Source organism: Microtus pennsylvanicus, chromosome 4, assembly GCF_037038515.1.
Source record: "Microtus pennsylvanicus isolate mMicPen1 chromosome 4, mMicPen1.hap1, whole genome shotgun sequence".
Classification (NCBI taxonomy): Eukaryota; Metazoa; Chordata; class Mammalia; order Rodentia; family Cricetidae; genus Microtus; species Microtus pennsylvanicus.
Window position 1 is genome coordinate 12,115,309 of NC_134582.1, and position 23,624 is coordinate 12,138,932.

The 23,624-nt window shown below is 42.6% G+C and overlaps 1 protein-coding gene across 8 annotated transcripts in view; it reads right to left on the reverse strand.

The window, feature by feature from the left end:
- Positions 1–23,624, reverse strand: part of Dym (dymeclin) — a 274,253-nt gene that overhangs the window by 188,922 nt on the left and 61,707 nt on the right. For all 8 annotated transcript variants that reach the window (XM_075968265.1, XM_075968269.1, XM_075968267.1 and 5 more), the window contains one exon: positions 21,572–21,714. In XM_075968265.1, coding sequence (XP_075824380.1) covers positions 21,572–21,714 — 143 coding nt within the window. The remainder of the gene's footprint in view (positions 1–21,571; positions 21,715–23,624) is intronic.

Genomic DNA, 23,624 nt, shown 5'->3' on the forward strand with positions numbered 1-23,624 from the left:
TGGTAACTCATACTCACAGTTGCATCTCTCTCTCTCTCTCTCTCTCTCTCTCTCTCTCTCTCTCTCTCTCTCTCTCTCTCTCTCCCTCCCTCCCTCCCTCCCCCCCCCCCAATCTCTGGTAACTTGCACTCACAGCTGTCTTTCCTCAGAGGGAGGAGGAGGCAGCTTGCCATTGCCTACATTGTCCTTTGAACTGGCCCATAGTATTGGACCACACTTCTTCCAAAAGTTCACTTTTTGTAGATCCAAGCCTCTGATCTATGACCCAAGAACCTTAATGGAATTGCATTTTCCTGTTGGCAAAAAGAAAAGAGAAAGTTCTCTTTACCAGAAAAATAAAGGAAAGTTACAGTATATTTCCTTTTGCTCCTGAGGCCAAATTAAGGAAGGCTCCCAGTGTTTTTTAATTATAGTCCTTGGGTCTTCCAAATAAGTTCTGAAAGTAAAATTAATCTAGCAAAACGTAAAAAAGAATTCAAGTTAACTAAAAAAAAAATTAAATCTGGGGCTGGAGAGATGGCTCAGCAGTTAAGCTCTGATTGCTTTACTAGGAAATCACGGTTCACTTCTGAGCCCCCACACAACTGCCCATAACTCCAGTTCCAGACCTAACACACTCTTCTGGCCTCTGTGGGTACCCCACACCCAAGTCTCACACACACACACACACACACACACACACACACACACACACAGAGAGAGAGAGAGAGAGAGAGAGAGAGAGAGAGAGAGAGAGAGAGAGAGAGACATACAAACAAACAAATGAAAGAAAGAAAATAAATCTTTTTTAAAGGAACTTGTTGTTGATACCATTTTTTAATTTTTAGCTCAGATGTATTTATTCTCATGAACATGTGAAGAACACATAAAGTAAGACAAACTGAAGCTTTGGGAATAGAATAGAATAACCATCAAGGAAAGGGGATCTTTCAGTTAAAACATGTTTAGTTTGGCAGCTTCGGGGAAAGAGCTAGACTGCAGGCTGCTTCTGTGATCAGGGAGGAAGTGTCGTCATGAGTGAAAACAGACAGTACCACAGAGAGAAACTTCACAAAAGGGGCGAGAGGGACATATGATGGGCAAATAGCAAAAGGAAGCAAGCCCCACACACTGCAGCTCCAGCTGTGCAGCTCTTCGGTGGGGGTCAAGAAAGCAGACTTTACTCCATGGGCCGGCTGGGAGACCCTGGATCTAGTTGCAACTGTGCCTTCTGGAGGTGAGGAGGCATGGGTGAGCAGACAGGAGTTCCCTCATCAGTGAGCTGTAGCTAAGTGCCATCTTGAGAGGAAATCTTTTACTTAACTGAGCTACCCTGGGGCCTGACAATGGAACCACCATAAATCAGAGTCCTACAGCCTCAGGTGAAGATGAGTCCTGGGCCGCAGACAAGCCCGACAAAGGTGCCTGTGGCAGGAGGGTCACAATGAAGAGTGCAGGGAAGGTGGTTCTGCCCTCAGCCCAGGCAGGTCATTTCCAGGAGGTTGACTGCAGAGTCTGAGAACCTGGAAGCTCCTGGAGACTACAGGAGCTCCAGAGCTAATATGCAGAAAGGAAATTAGGGCACACGAGGTTTTGAAAGTGTGAAGAATTGCAGAGAGCTGCCTGTACAGATGTCAGTGTTCTGGCTGCTTCCCTCACTTCTAACTCACCTGGAAACATCACCCACAAAGGAATACGTGGTGGCTGGAGAGACGGGTCCCTCACAGTTTCGGCATTTGAGTACCTGGGCCCTAGACAGACCCCAGCTAAGACTCCTAGCAATAGGGGATGCACAGCCTGCACTGGCCGTCTCCCGTTACCAGGCAAGACTTCCGGTGGAGGGATCAGGACACCAACCCAATCACATAGCCTTTGACCTACAATCTGTCCTGCCTACAAGTTGTACTGGGGTAAAAAGTGGTGCAGAAATTGTGGGAATGGCCCACCAATGAGTGGAGGCCTACATGGGGCTGACCTAGGCCCTTTGCATATATGTTAGAGGATGTGGCCAGTTTTCTTGTGGACTCCTAACAGTGAGAACATGGACTGTCTCGTGGCTCTTTTGATGGCTTTTAGGACCCTAGTTCTCAAACTGGGTTGCCTTGTCCAGCTTTAATATAAGGGGGATGCCTAGTCTCACTGCAACTTGATTTGTCATGTTTGACTGATATCCATGGGAGGCCTACCCTTTTCTGAAAGGAGATGGAGGAGGAGGAGGTGGTGGTGGGAAGGGACTGGGAGGAGAGGAAGGAGGGATAATTGTGGCTGGGATATAAATAAAAAATGAAAATAATAAGTCTTTTCTACTAAGAAAAAGAAAAAATACAGTGTGTACTCCTTATTACACGATGATGCTGATGACACGTATGACTATCAACCACTCCCTCCTCCTCCAGCCATGGAAACCCCACAGTGTAAAGTCTCACACACACACACACACACACACACACACACACACACACACACACACACACACTGTGCCTGGCTGTGTCTACTCTCTGTTATTCTTACACACCTCTTCTGTCCTAGCTGTCTTACTGCAAAGCTGTGCCTTACAAAACCATCCAGGCAGGGTCCTCTTAGAGGGAACCTCCCTTCTTCTCTCTGGTCTAATCACTTCACACTACTACAATCTACCACCGTTTTTATTACATCAGATAGAAAAATAACAAGGCTTTCCATTTGTTTTTGCAGATTAATTTTTGCATCTGAAATTCTTTATTTTTGCCAAATAAAAATCAAGATTGAAGTCTGACTTCTAAACAATTAACACACTAGTTTCATATACTAAAAGACTGTTACCGAAATAGCATGGGATAAAACTGGACTCTCTGACCATGGCGAACAATGAGGGCTGATGAGACGCCAAGGACAATGGCACGGGATTTTGATCCTACTTAATGTGCTGGCTTGGTGGGAGCCTAGCCAGTTTGGATGTTCACCTTCCTTGATATGGACAGAGGGGGGAGGACCTAGGACTTACCACTGGGCAGGGAACCCTGACTGCTCTTTGGACTGGAGAGAGAGGGGGAGAGGAGTTGGGGGAGGGGGAGAAGGGTGGGAGGAGGGGGAGAAGAGTGGGAGGAGGGGAAGGGAAATGGGAGGCTCGGAGGAGGGGGAAATTTTTTTATTATTCTCCTTTTATCAATAAAAAAAAAGACATAAAGGATAATTAACTTTAGTAATACCAATACCGAGAATCAGTTTGGAATCTACAAATAAAAGTTTTCCACTGTCAAATCTTAAGCTAATTGCTTATATTAGCATTTAAACACCACTTATGAAAGAGTACACATCAGCAGAATGCCTCCAGATGTAGTGAAGTTCTCCTACCTTGATGTTATCTTTCTGCACTGCCACCAGGCACTACTCTCTGATCGGGAAGAACAGGTTCCATATGAGACCACTATGGACCTTTAAAGGTAAGAGGATCCCGGAGTAACTACTGCTCCCTGGCTAAAAGGGACATTCTAAGAAAGGTAGCTGGAGTTTCTTCCATTATGCCCATAACAGCAAGAAGCCAGGCTCAGTTCTGGAGGGTGCTGCAATAGGTCTTACCAATGGCAGCTGCAAGCCATTGCTACCATAAGGCAGGAATAAGAAGAGGGCTTGAGAGGCATGGAGAACTAGGTGCTTTGAAATGGGAAGATGTGAATAGATACTAGAAAAAGAAGATTGAAAAGAAATGAATTTGGAGGTCACCACAACATGAACAATCAGCAAAGGAAAGTAACATGTAGTAGATGAGAGATACGGGAGCGTGAATGTGGGGCTTAGGGAAGGCCTGGAAGTGCTCATGACGTTGAACACCTATCCTGAGAACACTCAATCCAACAAGCATGTTCACATGCAGACACTACCAGGGTGAGTGAGGAGGTCTTGTAGCTGAGGATCACGAAACGGGAAAGCACCACCCGAGCTGACACTGGCACCCACCCTCAGTCCATCTGTCAGAAAGGCATTGCTGTATGGCACCCCAGGTTTCCTGAGCGAAGAGTGGGAGCCCTGCCATGCACAGGGAGGACAGGCGCTCCCAGTCTTTCCTTCTCTTCCAGCATAATGAAACACACTGTGGCTGAGAGAGTTTGCAGTGTTGCCCAGGTTTAATTAGTTCTCACAAAAATCTACTTAAAAACAATGGAACCATACAATTTTTCTAAAAATGCCTTACACCAAAGTCAAAAACCGAAAAAGGTTAGCCACTCATGTACAAGTGAATACAGGGGCACAAGAAACAGCAGGGCTGAGCCTCTGACTATCAATGTGGGCTCCTTGGCATCTTTCTCATAAGCTAAAAACAAAGAAAATATTACCAGTTCTGTTTCCTATCCATTTCCAAGCCCAGAAATAGACTGATCTGCCTTTATTAGCAAGAAACAGTGCTGCATGATAGGGCTTGTCGGGACACATGACACTATGAAGTCACCATAATTAGCAAACAATTAAAAAGTTACTCAAATTTCTGTTAATATTTTTATATCAAAAGATGGTTGTAACATGAGGACCTGCTTTGTTGGGGTTTCTGGCCCGCCTGGTCTCCCAGCCGTTTAGTCACAGAGAAAATCACACAGAGAGTCTACATTAGGTTATGAACTGATTGGCCCACCAGCTCAGGCTTTGTACTAGCTCTTATAACTTATATTAACCCATTATTTTAGTATATGTTAGCCACATGGCTCGGTACCTTTTTCAGCGGGGCAGGTCACATCCTGCTTCTTTGGTGTCTGGACAGGACTGGGGAAAGAGCTTCCTCTTCCCAGAACACTCCTGTTCTCATTGCCCCACCTCTACTTCCTGTCTGGTTGTCACGCCTGTACTTCCTGCCTGGCTACTGGCCAATTAGCGTTTATTTAAAACGTAATTGACAGAATACAAAATTGTCCCACACCAAATGGCCTTATTGTTAACAGCACAATTTTAAATACTTTAAACTTTTCATTAATCCCATCTTCTGAAAATATCAACATGCATGTCTTACATATCAAAATAACAAAGCACTATAAAATTTATAAACCATTCACTTAAATCAGGGGTTAGCTTTAAAAGATTAGGTTGATGGTATAGATAATCAATAAAGCTTAAAGACCACCATATTCAAGGGACCAGGGTGGGAATAGAGAGCAGAAAGAAGGAAAGTCAAGGTGAAGATAGCACCCTGACAGCTAATGGTGACCCCCACAAATCCTCCCAGCGTGGCAGGGAAAGCATTCACATCCACGGAGGCTCCGACCTTACTCACACAGCAGCCCTGCACTCATGTTCAGACTCTAAGGTAGGTGCTCGCTAGCACAATCCTCCCTCACTGCCTCTCCTGTTCCACAACGCGGGGCCCACCCGAGTGGGCAATCAGAACAGTGTGAAGCCCACCACACAGGAGTGTAGGGATAAGTCCCGCCCCTTGGGGGGCGTGTTCGCCTCGGGCTAATGTTTGCCTATAAATTTGGCGAGCGTGCTCCCAGCCGTCCCTTCTGCTTTCCTGGTCTCAGCAGGAACGGTGGTTCTGTAAGTCTATTTTGCCATTAAAGCTGTATATATATTTTTACAATCTGTCTGCATTCGTTTACGCCGTTACACAGGAGACCTTCAGCTCCTGGCCTTCGGCAGTGCTGCATTCTATCTGTCTGCTCCAGGGAAGAACAGTTGTTTGTGGTTTAACATAGCTAGTCCCAAACTGTCGCTGCAGACTCCTTGTCCGCTCTTCCTCCTCCCCAGGACCCCACATCCAAAGGGAAAGAGGCACTCCTCAGGAAGCTGCAAGCAGTGCTTCTGCTTGCATGGTCTCACACCTCTCCTCTGCTCACCGTGGCACCGAATGAATGAATCTTACCAGGTTGTTTGTCCCTTTGTGCTTCATTCCTTCAATAAACATACTACTATCCGTGTGTAGGTCTTCTCAAATTGTTTCGTGATATAATACATTGCTACCACTATATTCAAGATGCCTCTAATTTTTTTAAAAAAGTATTATACATGTACATGTGTTCTGCCTACATGTATGCCTGTGTCATGAAACTGGAGTTAGAGATGAGTGTGAGCCACTGTGTGGATGCTGAGAATCAAACAAAGACCCTTTGGAAGAGGAGTAAGCGCTCTTAAGCTCTGAGCCATCTCTCAAGGCCCATGGTGCCAGGAACTTTGAAGGAAAAATACAGAAAGTAATGCCATTATAGCAAGCCATAGTAAGTTCCAATCTCTTCTGCAGAAAAGCTTTCCTTTCTGTGGGGCAGGGCAGGGGCAGATCTGCAAGTGTCCCATGTCCCAGCCATGTACATGCCCCTAGTCCCATGTCCCAGCCATGTACATGCCCCTAGTCCCAGTATACATGGACTTTTTTAAATCTATAGCTGTGAATGACAGATGGGAAGAAAGTAAGGGCAGGTTACACCGCCTGAACAACCTGAAGAACAGCAAAGAGGCCACAAATTCAAGTCCTTTCTTACTCGCCTACAAATGAATAGCACAAAAGTATGCAATGCTAATTTTACCCTATGATCCAGGCTGATCTATATTAAATTACTGAACAAATTATAGCATCCTGTATTTTGTTTCCATAACTCTCTAGAAAATTACCATTTTGCAGGAGGCCCCAACTAAGTCTCCTAGTTGAAGAAAGTAGTCAGGCTGCTGTGGAATTCACTGTGTGGATGTGTACAGACAGACACACGGAATCATGGGCACCTGATATTCCTGCAGTGAGAGAGCCTGTTACTGGCATAGTATCCATTGCATGCAGACACACGGACATCATGGGCACCTGATATTCCTGCAGTGTGAGAGAGCCTGTTACTGGCATAGTATCCATCTGCTTTAGAATTGGTCATGGACCTCGACATCTCTAGCTTTTCGATGTATAAAACTGTTAAGTGAGTTTAAAACTGATGAATGAATGTGGGTGTGGGTTTTCTGGCTAACCTACAAAAATATAGTGATTCATAATTGGTAAAGCCATGTCTTCTTCCACAAGACAAGACAGGCTCCCAGCGGTCTGAATACTTCCCTGGCCAGGAGATCAACAACCTCCCCAAGACAAACTGTCATCTAATATAATTAGAACTCATTAGTCACTCTTCCCTGAAAGACCACCCCCTTATGCCTCATATTCCCAATCCTCTGGATCAATGGAGGCTTCAGTTGCATTACACGGGGGCTCAGAGCCGTACCGTAGAAACATGGCCCACCCGTCTGCCATCTCAGCCTCTGATAGCTTCTGAAACACATACATCTTTCACCAGAAACCCTTGCACTTTCAACTTCCTTGTTTTTGAAACCTGAGTATCTCCTGGAAGCCCCCCAAGGACAGTTCTTTCTCAGAAGCCCTCTCAAGTAGCGATGTTTGCTCTCTCCCATGGGCAGAATTCCCAGGGCGGCTTCCAGAGCGCCATTTCTCGAACACCACAGTCCCCTGAAGCACCCCACCAGACTGCCCTCCCCATCCGGCTCCTGCTCACCCATGTCAACACACTTCACTCTTTTTCCACACTACCTGGTCCAACAGACCCTCAGACAATCACCCCAAAATGTGGCCTGTTTGATTTCCTTCATCTGTTTCAACAGCCCCATGACCACAGGTGCCTGGACACACGGCTTACTAACAGCTGAACTTCCACTGTGGTTTTGAATTCATGCCTTCCTCTCTCTGATGACTACCTATGGGCAGCCAGCGTGTTTCTCTAGTCCCTGGCTAAAATAATTTTGGGGCAAATTTCTCCCCATTAATTTCCTCACTACCCATCACCAGGCTCACTGTGTACTTCCTTCCTCAAACATGGAGGTTCTCGGCTCGGCATCAGATCTCCTTAGGTGTTCTTTCCAAGTCCTCACTCTCTTTTGTGTTCATAACGTCTTCCAGGCAAAACTTGCACCTTGATTAAATCCAACGCTGCATCTATGCCGTGTCACACAGGAACTACACACAACTCAAGAACAAGCTGACAAACATCTGCCTGCTCTAATTTATGTGCATCATGCATTTCCACTGGGTCCCGGCTCTAGGCCACTGGTTCTCCTACTGCTATCTCTCAACTCCCAAACTAACCCAGGCTCAATGGCGCTCACCTGACTTAACCTGTCTAGAGAGAACTTGCTCCTTTCTGATCCACACTCTCTGCACTCACTCATCTGTAAGGAGGCAGAATATGCCTTCTGATCCTGGAAACACTATTTCTCTAGCAGTAACTGTAAGCCCTACAAAGACAACTATTTCAAAAATAGCTCTAGACACTCTAGATCACCCCTATCTTTTCTGCCTACACCCTGTGTGTTGGTCGGTTTTCTGTGACAAATACCCAGGAGAAACAGTTTAAAAAGGAAGCTGAGAGGGCCTGGCAGGGCAGCTCATGCCACGTGTGTGCCAGTGGGCTTCCTCCTCCTTCCCCTTCAGTCCATCCATGAGATAGTGCCATCCATGTTTAGAAGAGGTCTTCCCCACCTGGTTAACCCCCACCAGAGATGCCCTCGCCAACATATCCAGGTGACTCCCAATCAAACTGATAGTCAGGGTGAGCCACCACACTGACACCATTCTCCCTTTGGTCTACGCTAATTAGCTTGTAGAACAACACTCCAACATGCGTCATGCTTTTTTGTCAAGATTTATTGATTTTTATTTTTAAAAACATGAAGAATAGAATTTGATGTTCTGTTATATCTGACAGGGATTTCAAAAGTAAAAAAAAGCAAAGAAAACAGAAGAATTAAAATTTCAGTCTATAAAAGTTAACAGAAAGCATATTTGGTGACATTACCCCTCTAAGGTCACAAAACAAGCAGGCTTACGTACAAGATTTGGGCTTTAAAAATAGATTACATCACTCTAAAAGTTGAGGGGAAAGCAGCCAAGCCTGTAATTCCAGTACCCAGAAGGCTGGGGCAGAGAGGACCATTCCAAGTCGGGGACCTCTTAGCTCAGAACGTGTTCCAGGCTGGCCAAGGGTTGCCTATACAGTGAGGCGGGAAGACAGACAGACAGAAACACACACACACACGTCCAGTATATTGCAATCACACATATCCCATTTCTTCAAATGAGAAATATGAGTTCTTAGAGAGAGTCCGTGATGTGTTAGGAATAATCAAAGGCATACAACCAACATGGTACATTTTGTTGCACCACTATCTTTTACAAAGACTTTCACAAAGTTAATAGAGTCAGGCAAGGTGGCACACACCTTTAATCCAAACACTCAAGATTCAGAGGCAGGTAAATGTCTATGATTTCAAGGCCAGCAAGAGCTACATAGTGAGACAGTTCCAGAAAACAAAACAAAACAAACAACAGAAAGGAAGAGAGGAAGAAGGGGAGGAAGGAGGGGGTGGGAGAGAGAGAGAGAGAGAGAGAGAGAGAGAGAGAGAGAGAGAGAGAGAGAGAGAGGAAACTAATAGAGTAACTAAACCTGCATATAATTATCTCTTTTAGGGGGGAAATGGGGGAGAGGAGAGATGTTTGCCAAAGCAAACTTAAAAAACAAAACTGCAGAGCTTAGAGGTTTTCACTGTGAGCAGCGCCCATGCTTCCTTGAGGGTGGATGCATTACAGCGATGCTCCTAACTCACCGTCTGTGGACAATGAAAGAGGTCTGAACTGGGCAGTGGTGGCACACGGCTTATAATCCCAGTACTTGGGAGGGAAAGGTAGGAGGACTTCTGTGAGTTTGAAGCCAGTCTAATCCACAGAGTGAATTCCAGGACAGTCTCTAAAGACACACAGAGAAACCCTGTCTTGAAAAAAACCAACAAAACAAAACAAACAAACAAAGAAAAACTCCAACAACAACAACAAAAAAAAGAAAAGAAAGAAAGAAAGAAAGAGAAAAAAAAGGAAGAAAAGAAAAAAAATCCAAGTAATTTACTGTTTTTGCTTCTTTCGTTTACTCGGTAAAGAATGACAAACATACCAGGGAACTGAGAACAGAGGCCGGTACTAGGGATATGGACTTGGTCCTGCCTCATCCCACTCTCCTCCACTGCAATGAAGTTCTAATGAGGACTTTCACACACCTGCCATCCTAGGCAGGCACTGTTTATGCCCAAGCCATCACCCTGCCTTTTATTACCTAACCATAAGTCGGGACTGAGGACGCTGTGCAGGGGAGGCTGTTATAAGCAGAAAACCAACTTAATTCTGAAAAACATGGAAAGGGTATTCTCTGGCTTGCTGAATAAAGTGTACTAGAGCATTCTAAACAAAAATTAAAGAGTTATCATTATCAATGCACAGCCCTCTCTTACCAAGATGAGAAATGTTTTAATTGGAAGTCTGTCATTTTCACAGTGGTGCGTGTTTCTGAATGCCACATACTTTTTATCAATAAGTCAGCCCAGAAGAAGCCAACACTTGGGAAAAAAAGAATTGTCACATACAATAAACTACACTTGTCATAAGTAATTTAGCAACTTTCTCATAAGATATTGGGGAAAACAGGAGTTTTAGTCTTTGCGTTCCGCTTTATTACAGTATTTTCCTAAAGAAATAAATAAGCGAATAACCTTGGACTTCTACCTTTCCCTGGACACTGCAAGCAAATGGAAGGGAACATTTTGGATGGCTCATTCATTTTTTATTTCTTTTAATTTTATTGATTTTTATTGAGCTCTACATTTTTCTCTGTTCCCCTCCCTGCCTCTCCCCTCCCCTTCAACCCTCTCCCAAGGTCCCCAGGCTCCCAATTTACTCAGGAGATCTTTCTTGTCTTTTTCTATTTCCCATATCAATTAGATCTATATATGTCTCTTTAAGGTCCTCATTGTTGTTTAGGTTCTCTGGGATTGTGATTTGTAGGCTGGTTTTCTTTGCTTTATGTTTAAAAACCACTTATGAGTGAGTACATGTGATAATTGTCTTTCTGAATCTGGGTTACCTCACTCAAAATGATGTTTTCTAGCACCATCCATTTGGGATGGCTCATTTAAACGGAAAAGCATTTATCAAAAGCGGCTGTACAATACCCCAGTACTGGGGACTGGAAGCTGTGTGGTAGTGCACACTTAAGTAGGCTTAGATACCGAAATATCAAAACAAAGCACAGAAGTTCCAAAGCCAAACTGTCCCTGCTGGTTTTCAGACGTATGATGCAACTAAGTGCTCACTATCTGTTTCTCCTCACAATGTGAACTTCTCAATCTAGTTCTTTCGGTGACAATCTTGAGTCTCCACATAATGACACATTAAAATTCCTAGTGCCTAGTTACGTCACAGCCACCGTAGCCTCAACCATGTTTTTATGTTTGTGGTGATGCTTTCATAGCAACCCCCTGCAGTGACAGTCACGAACCACGGCAGTGCTTGGTGTGCACTAGTGACGGCTCTACCACCGGCTCACACGTCTGCTAAACCATACGTCTTACCATTGTTTTATGGGCATACTCCCTCCACTTAAGTTTACTGCAAATAGTATGCCTCTGCATGGAGTGCTTACTGCATCTCAAGACTTGGATGTTACGGGAGGTCCTCCCACTCCTCCAGCCTATCACCGCTGAGATACCAGCCCCTTGGGGCGTGGTCTCTCTCCCTTTAAAAAAGCGGCCACTTCCCTCTCCTCTCTCTCTTCACTTCCTGCTCCGCCGGTGACTTGACTTCCTTCCTGGTTACGCAGAGGGCTGACAGTGATCTGTAAGTTTTTTTCCCCTTTAAATAAATATCACCCTATTAATCATAATCCCAAATTTGTGTGGCATTGTTTGTGACTTACGCCTTCATTTGGCGCCCGACGTTTGGTTTTAGAACCTCTCCCGGCTCGCAGCCGCGAGTTCGGCTTGGCGGCCGGAAGTTCGGCTTGGCGGCCGGAAGTTCGGCTTGGCGGCCGGAAGTTCGGCTTGGCGGCCGCAAGTTCGGCTTGGCGGCTGCAAGTTCGGCTTGGCGGGCGCTTGTTCGGCTTGGCGGGAGCCCTTGCTTCCTCAGTCGCTGCCTGTGGATTTAAACTCCACAGGCCCGCGTAGTCTCTGCCCGCGTGATTTGCTCTTTTCTGAGTCGTTTTCAAATCTCCCTTGCAAGCACAGCTCTTAAGTGGCGCGAACCAGAGCACGCGGTTGCTGAAAGCTGCAACCCCTCAGGGTGACTCTGTCACGTGGAGGCATAAGTAGCTTCCAGATTGCTCTTCTCTACCCCTGGATTCTAGGTTTCTGGTTCCATCTCTGGAATTGATTTAATTATATTTACTTTGTTGAGCAACTTACATTTTCCAGTTTTTAACAAATACTAGGCGGACTCTGAAACAGGACCGTGTTTTCGTCGAGACTTGGCAACAGCGCCACCTGCTGGATAATAGGTAATATGGCAGTTCTCGTTTCCAACGCGAATTTTACTGTTCTGGTTACCAATACAATGGGTTATATCATGCAAGGTTTATATGACTATGGGGATAACTTAATTTACTGGTTACTAGGTTTCAGTATTCTTTTGCATATTCTATCATTTAGGAAGATCATGGCACTCCTAAGAACCATACAATCTTTACTAGAAACTCATGCAGGTCAGGAGATTAAGGATTCAAAAGAGACAATAATAAAAAGACTTGAAATGATTGAAGAAATGATTGGAGCTGGTGAACAGAGTAATAAGGCACAAGGACAGGATACAATGCCAACACCAGCTATTAGAACTGGCTTACCAAAGGTTTTAGCAGCATACCCTATACTTAATTCTGACAAAGCGTCAACTTCTAAAGGCTCAAAGGGAGTCAGAGAAGCTAGATGGACGCCAATAGCAATGAATGATCTAAAAGAAATTAAGCAAGCTATTGTTAATTTTGGCTTGCACTCTGCATACGTAAAGGAAATGATAAGGACTTGGGCTTCTAATGCTAGAGCTACCCCCCATGATTTCCATCAGTTAGTGTCTGCAGTTTTAGATAATGGACCTTCCTTGATGTTTGGAATTTATTTCAGAGAAGAATCCAAACATATGGAACAGCAAGGAAGAGCAAAAGGTATTGAGGTTTCCCAAGATCAAATTCTTGGTGCAGGAGAATATGCTGATCCACAGGTCCAAGCTCTTTATGATGATGAAGTACTGTGTTTATGTCACCAAGCAGCTTTAAATGCTTGGAATAGGATACAAGATCCAGCAAAAAGGGTTGAATCATATACCAGAATTAGGCAGGGACAGAGAGAACCCTTTATTGACTTTTTGCAAAGATTAATTAAGGCTCTGGACATAGGGGTAACAGACCCAGAAGCTAGACGAATACTTCTTGAATCTCTAGCTTTTGAGAATGCAAACATAGAATGCAAAAAGATAATTGGGCCTTTAAAGTCTAGATCAGCACCTATGGATGAATGGATTCAGCATACGATGAATGTTGAGACGTTTAGCTATAACGATGAATCTTGGGTAGGAGAAGCGATTTCCACAGCAATGAGGAGACATCAAACTGCCAGGTGTTTTAATTGTGGTAAATTAGGACATCTGAAAAGGGATTGCAGGCACAGAATTTCTAGGAATATTATCTCCTCTGGGAATGACAAAGATAGGAGACCTAGGCCTTCAGGTATATGTAGGAGATGCGGTAAAGGCCGACATTGGTCCAATGAATGCAGGTCAACAACAGACAAACAAGGCAACCCGATACCGTCGGGAAACTCCTTGAGGGGCCTCTCGCAGGCCCCCAAGCCAACAGTGGCCCAGTCATTCCCAGTCACAGTGGAGAATGTGCCTCACCAAGAAAATTAAAAGCTCCAATTTCTGCTGTAAAAAGTAATACTGGTCTAAATGATGAAATCCATGTGGAGGATGAGTCAAAAAACCCAGTTGGACAGAGTAAACGTATATTTTGGCAGACTTCTATTAATGATCAAAGACCAAAGCTAAGAGTCTGTATAAATGGCACTTTTATTGAAGGCTTATTAGACACAGGTGCGGATGTAAGTATCATTACCCCAGAATCTTGGCATCCGAATTGGCCTCTTCAAGAGGTAGATGTTCAGTTCCTGGGAATTGGAACCCTATCTCGTGTAAAACAAAGCACAAGATGGGTTGAATGCATAGGGCCCGAAGGGCAAATAGGAAGACTAAGGCCATATATAGCCAATATTGCCATAAATTTATGGGGCCGTGACCTGCTACAGCAATGGAATACCCAGATTAACATTCCTGTAGTTCCAGGAACTCATAATTCTGGGAAGTATATGATGAGGTATTATGGAAAAAGGTCACTAGCCATTCAGGCTGTACAAGAACATACAGCAAATACCAAACCTTTAGAGGTACCAACAGCCCTACCTTTAAAATGGCTAACTGAGAAGCCAATATGGATCAAACAGTGGCCTCTAGCTGAAGATAAACTACAGGCATTGGAACAGCTGGTGCAGGAGCAACTAGATGCTCACCACATTGAAGAATCAACCAGCCCTTGGAATTCTCCTGTGTTTGTTGTAAAAAAGAAATCTGGTAAATGGAGAATGGTGACAGATCTAAGAGCTGTCAACAAAGTAATTCAACCTATGGGCTCACTACAATCTGGAATTCCTTTGCCTTCTCTGTTACCAAAAGGATGGCCTCTTATAGTTATTGATTTGAAAGATTGTTTTTTCACTATACCGTTACAAGAAAAGGATAGAGAAAAATTTGCCTTCACAGTGCCTACTTATAATAATTCTCAGCCCAATAGGAGATATCAATGGACTGTCCTCCCACAGGGTATGCTCAATAGTCCTACACTGTGCCAATATTTTGTAAGTAAGCCATTGGAAATAATTCGTAAACAATTCCCCAAGTCCATTATTTATCATTACATGGATGACATCTTGTTATCTGATTCAAATAAAGATACTTTAGAAAGGATGTTTGAAGAAGTAAAGAAAGTCTTGCCTAGGTGGGGATTACAAATTGCCCCTGAAAAGATTCAAAGAGGAAATTCTATTAATTACCTAGGTTACAGAATAGGGTTAGAGAAAATTAAAACGCAAAAGGCACAAATTAGGAGAGACCGGTTAAAGACTCTTAATGACTTCCAAAGATTGTTAGGAGACATTTCCAGTCTACGACCAGCTGTTGGGATAACACCTGATCTAATAGTTCATTTAAACAAAACCTTAGATGGTGATAAAGATTTGAATAGTCCAAGAGAACTGACAGCTGAAGCAGAAAAGGAACTGACAATGATTGAGGAAAAATTACAGGAGGCACATGTGGATAGGGTGAACCCAAATCTTAGCTGCATCCTAGTCATATTGCCTTCCAGAATTTCTCCTACAGGGATTCTAATGCAGAGGGAAGATATTATTTTAGAGTGGATATTTATACCTAATAAACCAAGTAAAAAATTAAAAACTTATGTGGAAAAAGTCTCTGAATTAATTATAAAAGGTAAGCTGAGACTTCGTCAACTAGCAGGTATAGACCCAGCAGAAATTATAGTGCCTTTTACTACTGAAGAAATAAAAAAGTTATGGGAAGACAATGAACCGTGGCAAAGAGCTTGTGCTAATTTTTTGGGAGAAATTAATAGCAACTATCCCAAAAGTGGTAGACTTAACCTCATAAAAAGAACTTCTTGGATTCTTCCTAGAATTGTACGTGATGCTCCAATAACTGGAGCCCGTACGTTCTATACTGATGCAAATAAATCAGGGAAAGCAGGTTACAAGTCAGATGAATTGAGTAAGGTGGAACAAAGCCCTTATAATTCTGTCCAGAAGGCAGAATTATATGCCATTCTTATGGTGCTAAGGGATTTTAAAGAACCTCTTAATATAGTTACAGATTCACAATATGCAGAAAGAGTTATCTTGCATATTGAAACCGCTGAATTTATACCAGATGACACAGAGTTGACTTCATTGTTTATCCAGGTACAAGACATAATCAGGAACAGGCTTTGTCCGATGTACATAACACACATCCGGTCCCATACAGGTCTGCCTGGTCCTCTAGCCCAAGGCAACGCTGAGATTGATCAATTATTGATTGGAAGTGTGTTGCAGGCCTCAGAATTTCATAAGAAGCATCATGTCAATAGTAAAGGCCTAAAGAAAGAATTTTCCATTACTTGGCAACAAGCTAAGGACATTATAAAGAGATGTCCTACTTGTTCTTTCTATAATCAAACACCGTTGCCTGCAGGGAGTAACCCAAAGGGCACTAAGAGAAATGAAATCTGGCAGATGGATGTGTTCCACTTTATAGAATTTGGTAAATTAAAATATGTACACCACACCATAGACACGTATTCAGGTTTTCAATGGGCTACTGCCCTGAGCTCAGAAAAGGCTGATTCAGTAATCACACATTTATTGGAAGTTATGGCCATCATGGGTATACCTGCGCAAATAAAGACAGATAATGGTCCAGCATATGTATCTAAGAAAATGAAACGCTTTTTTGATTATTATAATATAAAACACATTACAGGTATACCAAATAATCCTACAGGTCAGGCAGTTATAGAAAGATCAAATCGTACTATAAAGGATATGTTGAACAAACAGAAAGGGACCGAAAATACCCCCAGAAATAGATTACATAATGCTTTATTAACCTTGAATTTTCTTAACGCTAATGAGAAAGGAACGACAGCAGCAGAGAGACATTGGATAATGGAAAAGTCTGCTGAACTAAATCAACCGATTTATTTCAAAGATGTGCTGACCTCTCAGTGGAAGCCAGGAGATGTGCTACGTTGGGGAAGGGGTTTTGCTCTTGTTTCCACAGGAGAAGAAAAATTGTGGATACCATCAAAATTAATAAAGTTTCGATTTGAAGAAGAGAAACCTCTTGGAAAGGAGAAATGACAACTCATCCACAATGATGATGTTCATACAGGTGGTAAGAAAAACATATAGAATGGGGGCAGGGTTCTGTTCTTATCTCCACAGGAAAACACTCATCTTTGAGAAATTCAAGGGACCCTGGATGTTTGGATACTGACAGATGGAAAAATACCTGCCCGATAGGAAATATCAAGAAAACTGAATGGGTTGTGTAAGTAATATTAAACCATATTTCTAAATTTATAAAGCTGGTTTTGAAGTTGGACTCTGGCTCAGTCCCTCTCCAATTCCAAGCCTGTTAGTAAGAGAAAAACCCAGAGTTTCTGGAGTTTCTGTCTCATGTCAAGAGCCATGATGTGGGACAGAAAGAAATATGAGTTTAGAAAACATCTTTGCTTTTCTTCATATCTATCATACTTTTCATTGACTATATCTATCATGTCTTTCATTGAATATATATATGTCTATATGATTAATGCTTAAGTTTCTCATAATGAACAATGAGTTTTTCCTGAAGTGACATTTGAAGTTTCCAGGAAGAAGATGGGGCCCCATAACAACAACTCCACCTGGTTGATATGACGTCATGATACTGATAGCGCTACAACAAGACCTGCTTTGGGTACCAGCTGCACAAGACAATTCCAACTTGGTTAGCTGAAATGGTGCACATCTTGTACAACATTCTGGCCAGACCTCCACAAAATACTCAGAGACTATTTGCAATTTTAAAAGACATTGATCTTGAAATTTAACCATCATTTTACTTTCACAGGATCCCCCAGAAAGAACGTCGCCCCCATGACAGCTGGAAGTAATTCTAGAGGACGACGTCCCCTCTCCCAGTAAAGTTTGCCCTTGGGTTTAGGGACATCACTTAGGGGTTGATTATAATTAGTATACGATTGAGGGTTGGGGGAGGAATTTTATAAGCTCAGGGATCATTTTGAAAAAAAAAAAAAAAAAGAGGGATGATGGGATAATAGATTTGTAATTGTGAGTTACTGTTTTTAGACAAATATATTGGTATAGATTCTTGTATATTGATACAAAGTTAAATTATAATGACTATTGGATGCATGCATGTTTCTACCTTGTTTAAAACATTTTTATGTATTGACATATATTGTATTGTATGTATTTACCATATTGCTGTGTACATTTCTACCTCTGATTAAGATACTTATATAATGTTTGTGTATTGATATATATTTACCTACTGCAATGTATATTTGTACATTGTTTATATTTGGAGGTCATTGTCCTCATTTGTTTCACAGTTGTTTATTGTCTTAATCTTTAAGTTAGATAGATATTGAGAATTATATAGACTAATAGTCATCTAAGTTTGTCATTTATAATTAGACTAATCAGGTTCTTTAGATATATAGAGATTATACTCAGTATAGATAGATAGTCTTCAACTTCTTCAAAGAGCTGTAGAAAATGGCCTTTAATCTAACTCAGAGTTTTGTGGTAGTGAGACACAATTGCTCCTGGCAACACCACTCTATTCCCGAGAGAATGTTGAGCACCAAAGACACTCCACCTGGAGCCTTTCCTTTTGGCAGAACTGGCCTTGGGGCAAAGAAATGCCCATACCTCAACCACTGACAAAGATACAGAGCGTGCATCAATGGATAAAACAGGGCTGTCTTATCCTGCCAAGACAGGGTAAGATAGTTTTGAAAAGTTGCTTGCCTTTGAAAATGGTGTGTCAGTTATGTTAGGCCTTAGCCAAAGTTGGTTGCTTCAACGCTGCTAATGTGACTTTGGGTGATTGCCTAGGTAGCTAGTTGTCTCTGTGATTTGTTGCATGTTTTGGAAGTTGTTTTACTGAACTTCCTAATTAACCAGGTAACATTATTTCCCTTCTCAGATCTTCGATGGGGTTGAAGACTATATAGATGTAGTTACTTTTCTCTCATGACTTGGCCAAGTTATTTATTATACAAGACCTAAGCTAGTTAGAATAGGATATTTGTACTTATTGTATATAATTTCATAGTAGGTTTAGAACTCTCTTATTTAAACAAAAGGGGGAGGTGTTACGGGAGGTCCTCCCACTCCTCCAGCCTATCACCGCTGAGATACCAGCCCCTTGGGGCGTGGTCTCTCTCCCTTTAAAAAAGCGGCCACTTCCCTCTCCTCTCTCTCTTCACTTCCTGCTCCGCCGGTGACTTGACTTCCTTCCTGGTTACGCAGAGGGCTGACAGTGATCTGTAAGTTTTTTTCCCCTTTAAATAAATATCACCCTATTAATCATAATCCCAAATTTGTGTGGCATTGTTTGTGACTTACGCCTTCACTTGGACTTGATTTAACTTTGTTCATCACACCCTGAGAACACTCAGCACTGATATACATACATATAGTATAGACTAGGTGTGCAGTAAGCTATACCATATAGGTTTATATAAGCATAGTTTGTTTGTATGGTAAAATATGGCATACCTCTTATACCACTGTCCTGCTGTTAAGCAACACATGACAGCATATACTGTACACAGTATTTACATATAACATATATATAATTTATATGCCAAATACCTGATATTTTCGTAATTTATTCACACCAAAAAAAAGATCAAAGCAAATTTGTAAATCATTATGAAGTCACGCTTTGTTCTATTTACTTCCTGCACCCCCCATTTCATGTGTATGGGTTTGTTTGTCTTATCTGCATGTATGTCTGTACACCCTCATGTATGCAGACCTGAAAAGGTTGGAAGAGAGACTAAAGATAAGATGGTCTGGGAGAGGAAAGGAGGGGAGCAGAGAAAAATGTAGAGCTCAATAAAAATCAATAATAATAATAATTTAAGAGAGGAAGAATTTAAAAAAAGAAAGAAAGCAAGAAAGCAAGCCTGAGATACGCAGCTAGGCCCTGTCTCAAAAACAAACAAAAAACCCAGAAAACCTTCTATGTTAGGCAACTTTCACATTCGGAACTAGGGAAGGAACAATAATGAAAGGAAAAAACAGCCAAGGTTCAGCAGTCAGGCTAAGCTCAAGTTTGACTTTCCTTACCTCTTTCCTCTGAGATCTTAAAATAATGAACCAAATCCCAGCACTTGGGAGGCAGAGGCAGGCGGATCTCCATGAGTTCAAGGCAAGACTGGTCTACAGAGTGAGTTCCAGGACAGCCAGAGTTAACAGTGAAACCCTTTCTCAACCTCATGTATACCCCCCAAAAAAAAAACCCAAATCTCTACCGATATTTGAAAAGTAGCATCATTCGAGAAAGAAAGAAAACAGAGACATGAAGCTGGAAGGAGGCCATGTTGGGAGGAGTTAATGCGCTTTCTAGTAATATTCTTTCAGCTAGTAAATAGCAGATCAGAATTTTAAAAGTCAAGTTTGTGGCGCTTAGCAAACCAATGACACCGGATACAACAATGTAGCAAAAAAAAAAAATTTTAAACTCTACACAAATTTGTTTGGAAAAAAAAATTAGGCTCAGCAGTTAAACCTGCTCTTCCTGAGGTCCTGAGTTCAATTCCCACCAACCACATGGTGGCTCACAATCGTCTGTAATGAGATCTGGTGCCCTCTTCTGGCCTGCAGACATACATGCAGCTAGAGATAGACACTGTGTGTGTGTGTGTGTGTGTGTGTGTGTGTGTGTGTGTGTGTGTGTGTGTAATAAATCTTTATTTTAAAAAAAAAACTGTCAAGTATGACCACTGTTTTGAAGAGAGTAATTAATGAACTTGCTTCCTGGAGGGAAAAAGAAACTCCAGTTACATTAGAATACTGGATTAAACACCATTTAAATGAGAATGGAAAAAAAGGAAACACTAACAGACCAGTTGAGTCTTCCTATGAGACTAGAAAGGATTCCGATGCTGCCTTCAGGTCAGGAGGGAGCTATATGCCACTGAAACAGTCCAGGTGCTGGGGGTCAGGGGCAGTAAATGAAGAAACAATGCAATGTGACTAGACTGGCTCCTTAGCAGCAAAGATAAGGGTGTGAGCGACATCGAATGGATTTAAACTCATGATCCCCAAAGAAACCAAAGGTGGGCAAATCTACAAAGACTGGTTTACTGATTAGTTGCTTAAATCACAAAACAAGGCTGCCACTTTGCTGAGCCGCTGGCCGCCTGTGAGGCGGTAGACTGCTTGCTGTGTGTGCTGCCCTCTGCTCCTATGCTACTGTTGTTTATGGAGCACGTGCCACAGCCATATTCCTGGGACCCAGTACTCTGGAAGTCTGCACCACACACTGCTGATTTAGTAAGCCCAGTAAGAGCTTCCACGCAGGCAGGAGACTGCCCAGGTGTCAAGCTTCCTCTCCTTTAAAACAAAGCCAAAGTTCTCAGCTATGTTAGCTCACACAGGCCGGACCACCATTAAGAAGGGAGGTCCAAAGGCACTGTATATGGGCTGCATCTGCAGCTCTCAGCTCCGCAGCAGAGATGATGCCCACTCTGAAGGAGGACAGGGCTCTGTGGCTCAATGTCATGCCACTGCAGTTATTTACAAACTCTTCCAAACCTCTCAGTTTTGTTACTGAACAAAGCTCGGAGACCATGCAGTGAAATCCTAACCAGCACAGATTCTCAGCAGAAAGACGCCCCAAGAACACAAGGAGTAAAGAGCTTCCTATGGCTCAACTTCACTCTCTTCACTGCCAGACCTGTACGATACGAGTATTTACGTTATGTTCTACAGCAAAATAATTTATTCCTGATTTTCATACATTTAACATAAACTATCACAGAAAATGGAAGGATTAATGTTTTCATTTCTTTTAGTATTGACATTCAGCCAGTTACACAGATCCAATAGAATGGATAATGGTGACGACCAAGTGAACAAAATTTCTTAGGCCTAATTAGACAAAGTTTATGTAGATAAGGAATGGGAATCCAGAAGGACTTACTTGCTACTCCTGATGCCAGTCCATACAGCAGCCCTCCCCCATCCGACTGTGGAGGGAAAACATGGGTTCCGGGTGGAGGTGGTTTTTCTTGTCTGATAAAGTTGTAAAGCAAGGTTTTCACAAGTTTGCTGGTGTAGGGAAGACTACACAGAAAGAAGGGGGAGAAAAAATAATCAAATTTCTGCTCACGGGAGTCACCTAATTCTGCATAGCAACACAGAAATATGTCTGCCATTAATACTAGCCAAGGAATATGGCGGCAGCAAACTTGCCGTAAGCCCTGACACTGGCGCTGCTCTTACCACGCCAGAAGGCACAGACCAATCATTAGAACACAAGCATCTGTCACCTGATTTGCAATTTACATAAAATTGCAAGCAATTATAAGTTCAGCAGATAATAGAGCACAGCAGGTTCTTAAGGAAGGCTATAATGTAGACTCAGCAGAGAAATCTAAGAATTAAATGGCAGTAAGACAACCAAGCATGAAACTCCAGCTATTCAATTATAGGTGATAAAGGCATTCTATAATCTCTATTCTGCTTGTAGATTATTGTATGTATTATTGATAACCATGGCTTCTAAGATAAGTCACAAAAACTAGGATAAAAATATTCTAGTTTGGAGAGATGGCTCAGCGGTTAAGAGCACTGGCTGCTCTTCCAGAGGTCCTGAGTTCAATTCCCAGCAACCACATGGTGGCTCACAACCATCTGTAATGAGATCTGATGCCCTCCTCTGGCATGCAGGCATACAGGGAGGCAGAATGTTGTATACATAATACATAAATAAATCTTTTTAAAAAAAATAAAATAAAAAATATTCTAGTTTAAATATTTGACATTATAATGATACTACAAAAACCTAAAAACTTAGAAAATAAGATTACTAACATCCTCTCCATCTATGAAAAATGCAACTTTTAGACTCTCAGCACTGTAAGAAATAAATTCTCTGTCAAAAGCCCTATCATGCCAAGCATCACCTTCAAGCCAGGGTACCCCACTCCTGTTCGAGGGTTTAGATAGACTCTCCATACTGTGAGTGGATTTCAAACGTTCCTCTGAGGCTCCAGGATGGTTAGTCCCCTCTGTAATTCTCACTGGAGTCTGATCCTCAAAAGGCAGGGAGACAGTGGAGACTAAAACTCCCAATGGTGTCTGGCAATGGAGCCTGCAGGCTGGGTCGAACGTACGTTTGGAGCTCATATGATCAACCCTGGTAGCTCTGCAGTAAGAGACCCATGGACTGGCTTGTCTCTTGTGCACAAAGCCCTGTCATACCCCAGGTCTCTTCTAGTAAGAGGAGGGTCACCAGCCCCAGTCACAACCTTGGACACCAGAGTCTCTTCTTTGTCTCTGTGTAATTTACCCAAAAAGCTTACCCATGGCAACCATGGCAACCACGCAGCGAGGGGAGCACAGTGAAGACAGCGCTCTTCTCTGCTGACCACACCCTTCATTCATACCACTTGGCAAGTGCTCTACCCACACCCATGTCCCCAAGACTACTGCATAATTTCAAGAAAAACTACCTTAAAGACTTAATTGATTTAAAGTTTTTTGAAAATTATGTCAACAGAAGGTAGGTGTTGTGTTTACTGAAAGTACTTTTATCCAGGTTCCCATAAGTGTCTGCTAAGGAGCACAGCCCCGAAGCCAGCATAGTTTAGCATACAATAAGTAGACACTCATTAAATTAGAGCAGTGAAGAAGCTTCTTGTATAGTCTAAACAAAAGGTGACAAGACACATCACAGCCGTCAGTCCTTCAAATTCGGAAGTCCTACACCCTCAGATTCTGCATCCACTATTTCAGCTAGTCACAAATTGAAAAGATTCAGAAAAAAAATCTTATCTATACTGACCTCTACTCATCCTCATGATTTTCCAAATAACGCAGTATATCAGCCATTTACAAAGCATGGAACTATATGTCATTAGATAGGCGCTAAAGCACACGGGAGGGTGTGCCCGGGTTGTGCACTGCATGTTTTAGGGTCTGGCAGGTTTTGGTATCCTCGGCCAGTTCCCTGCTGATACTTAGGGACAATT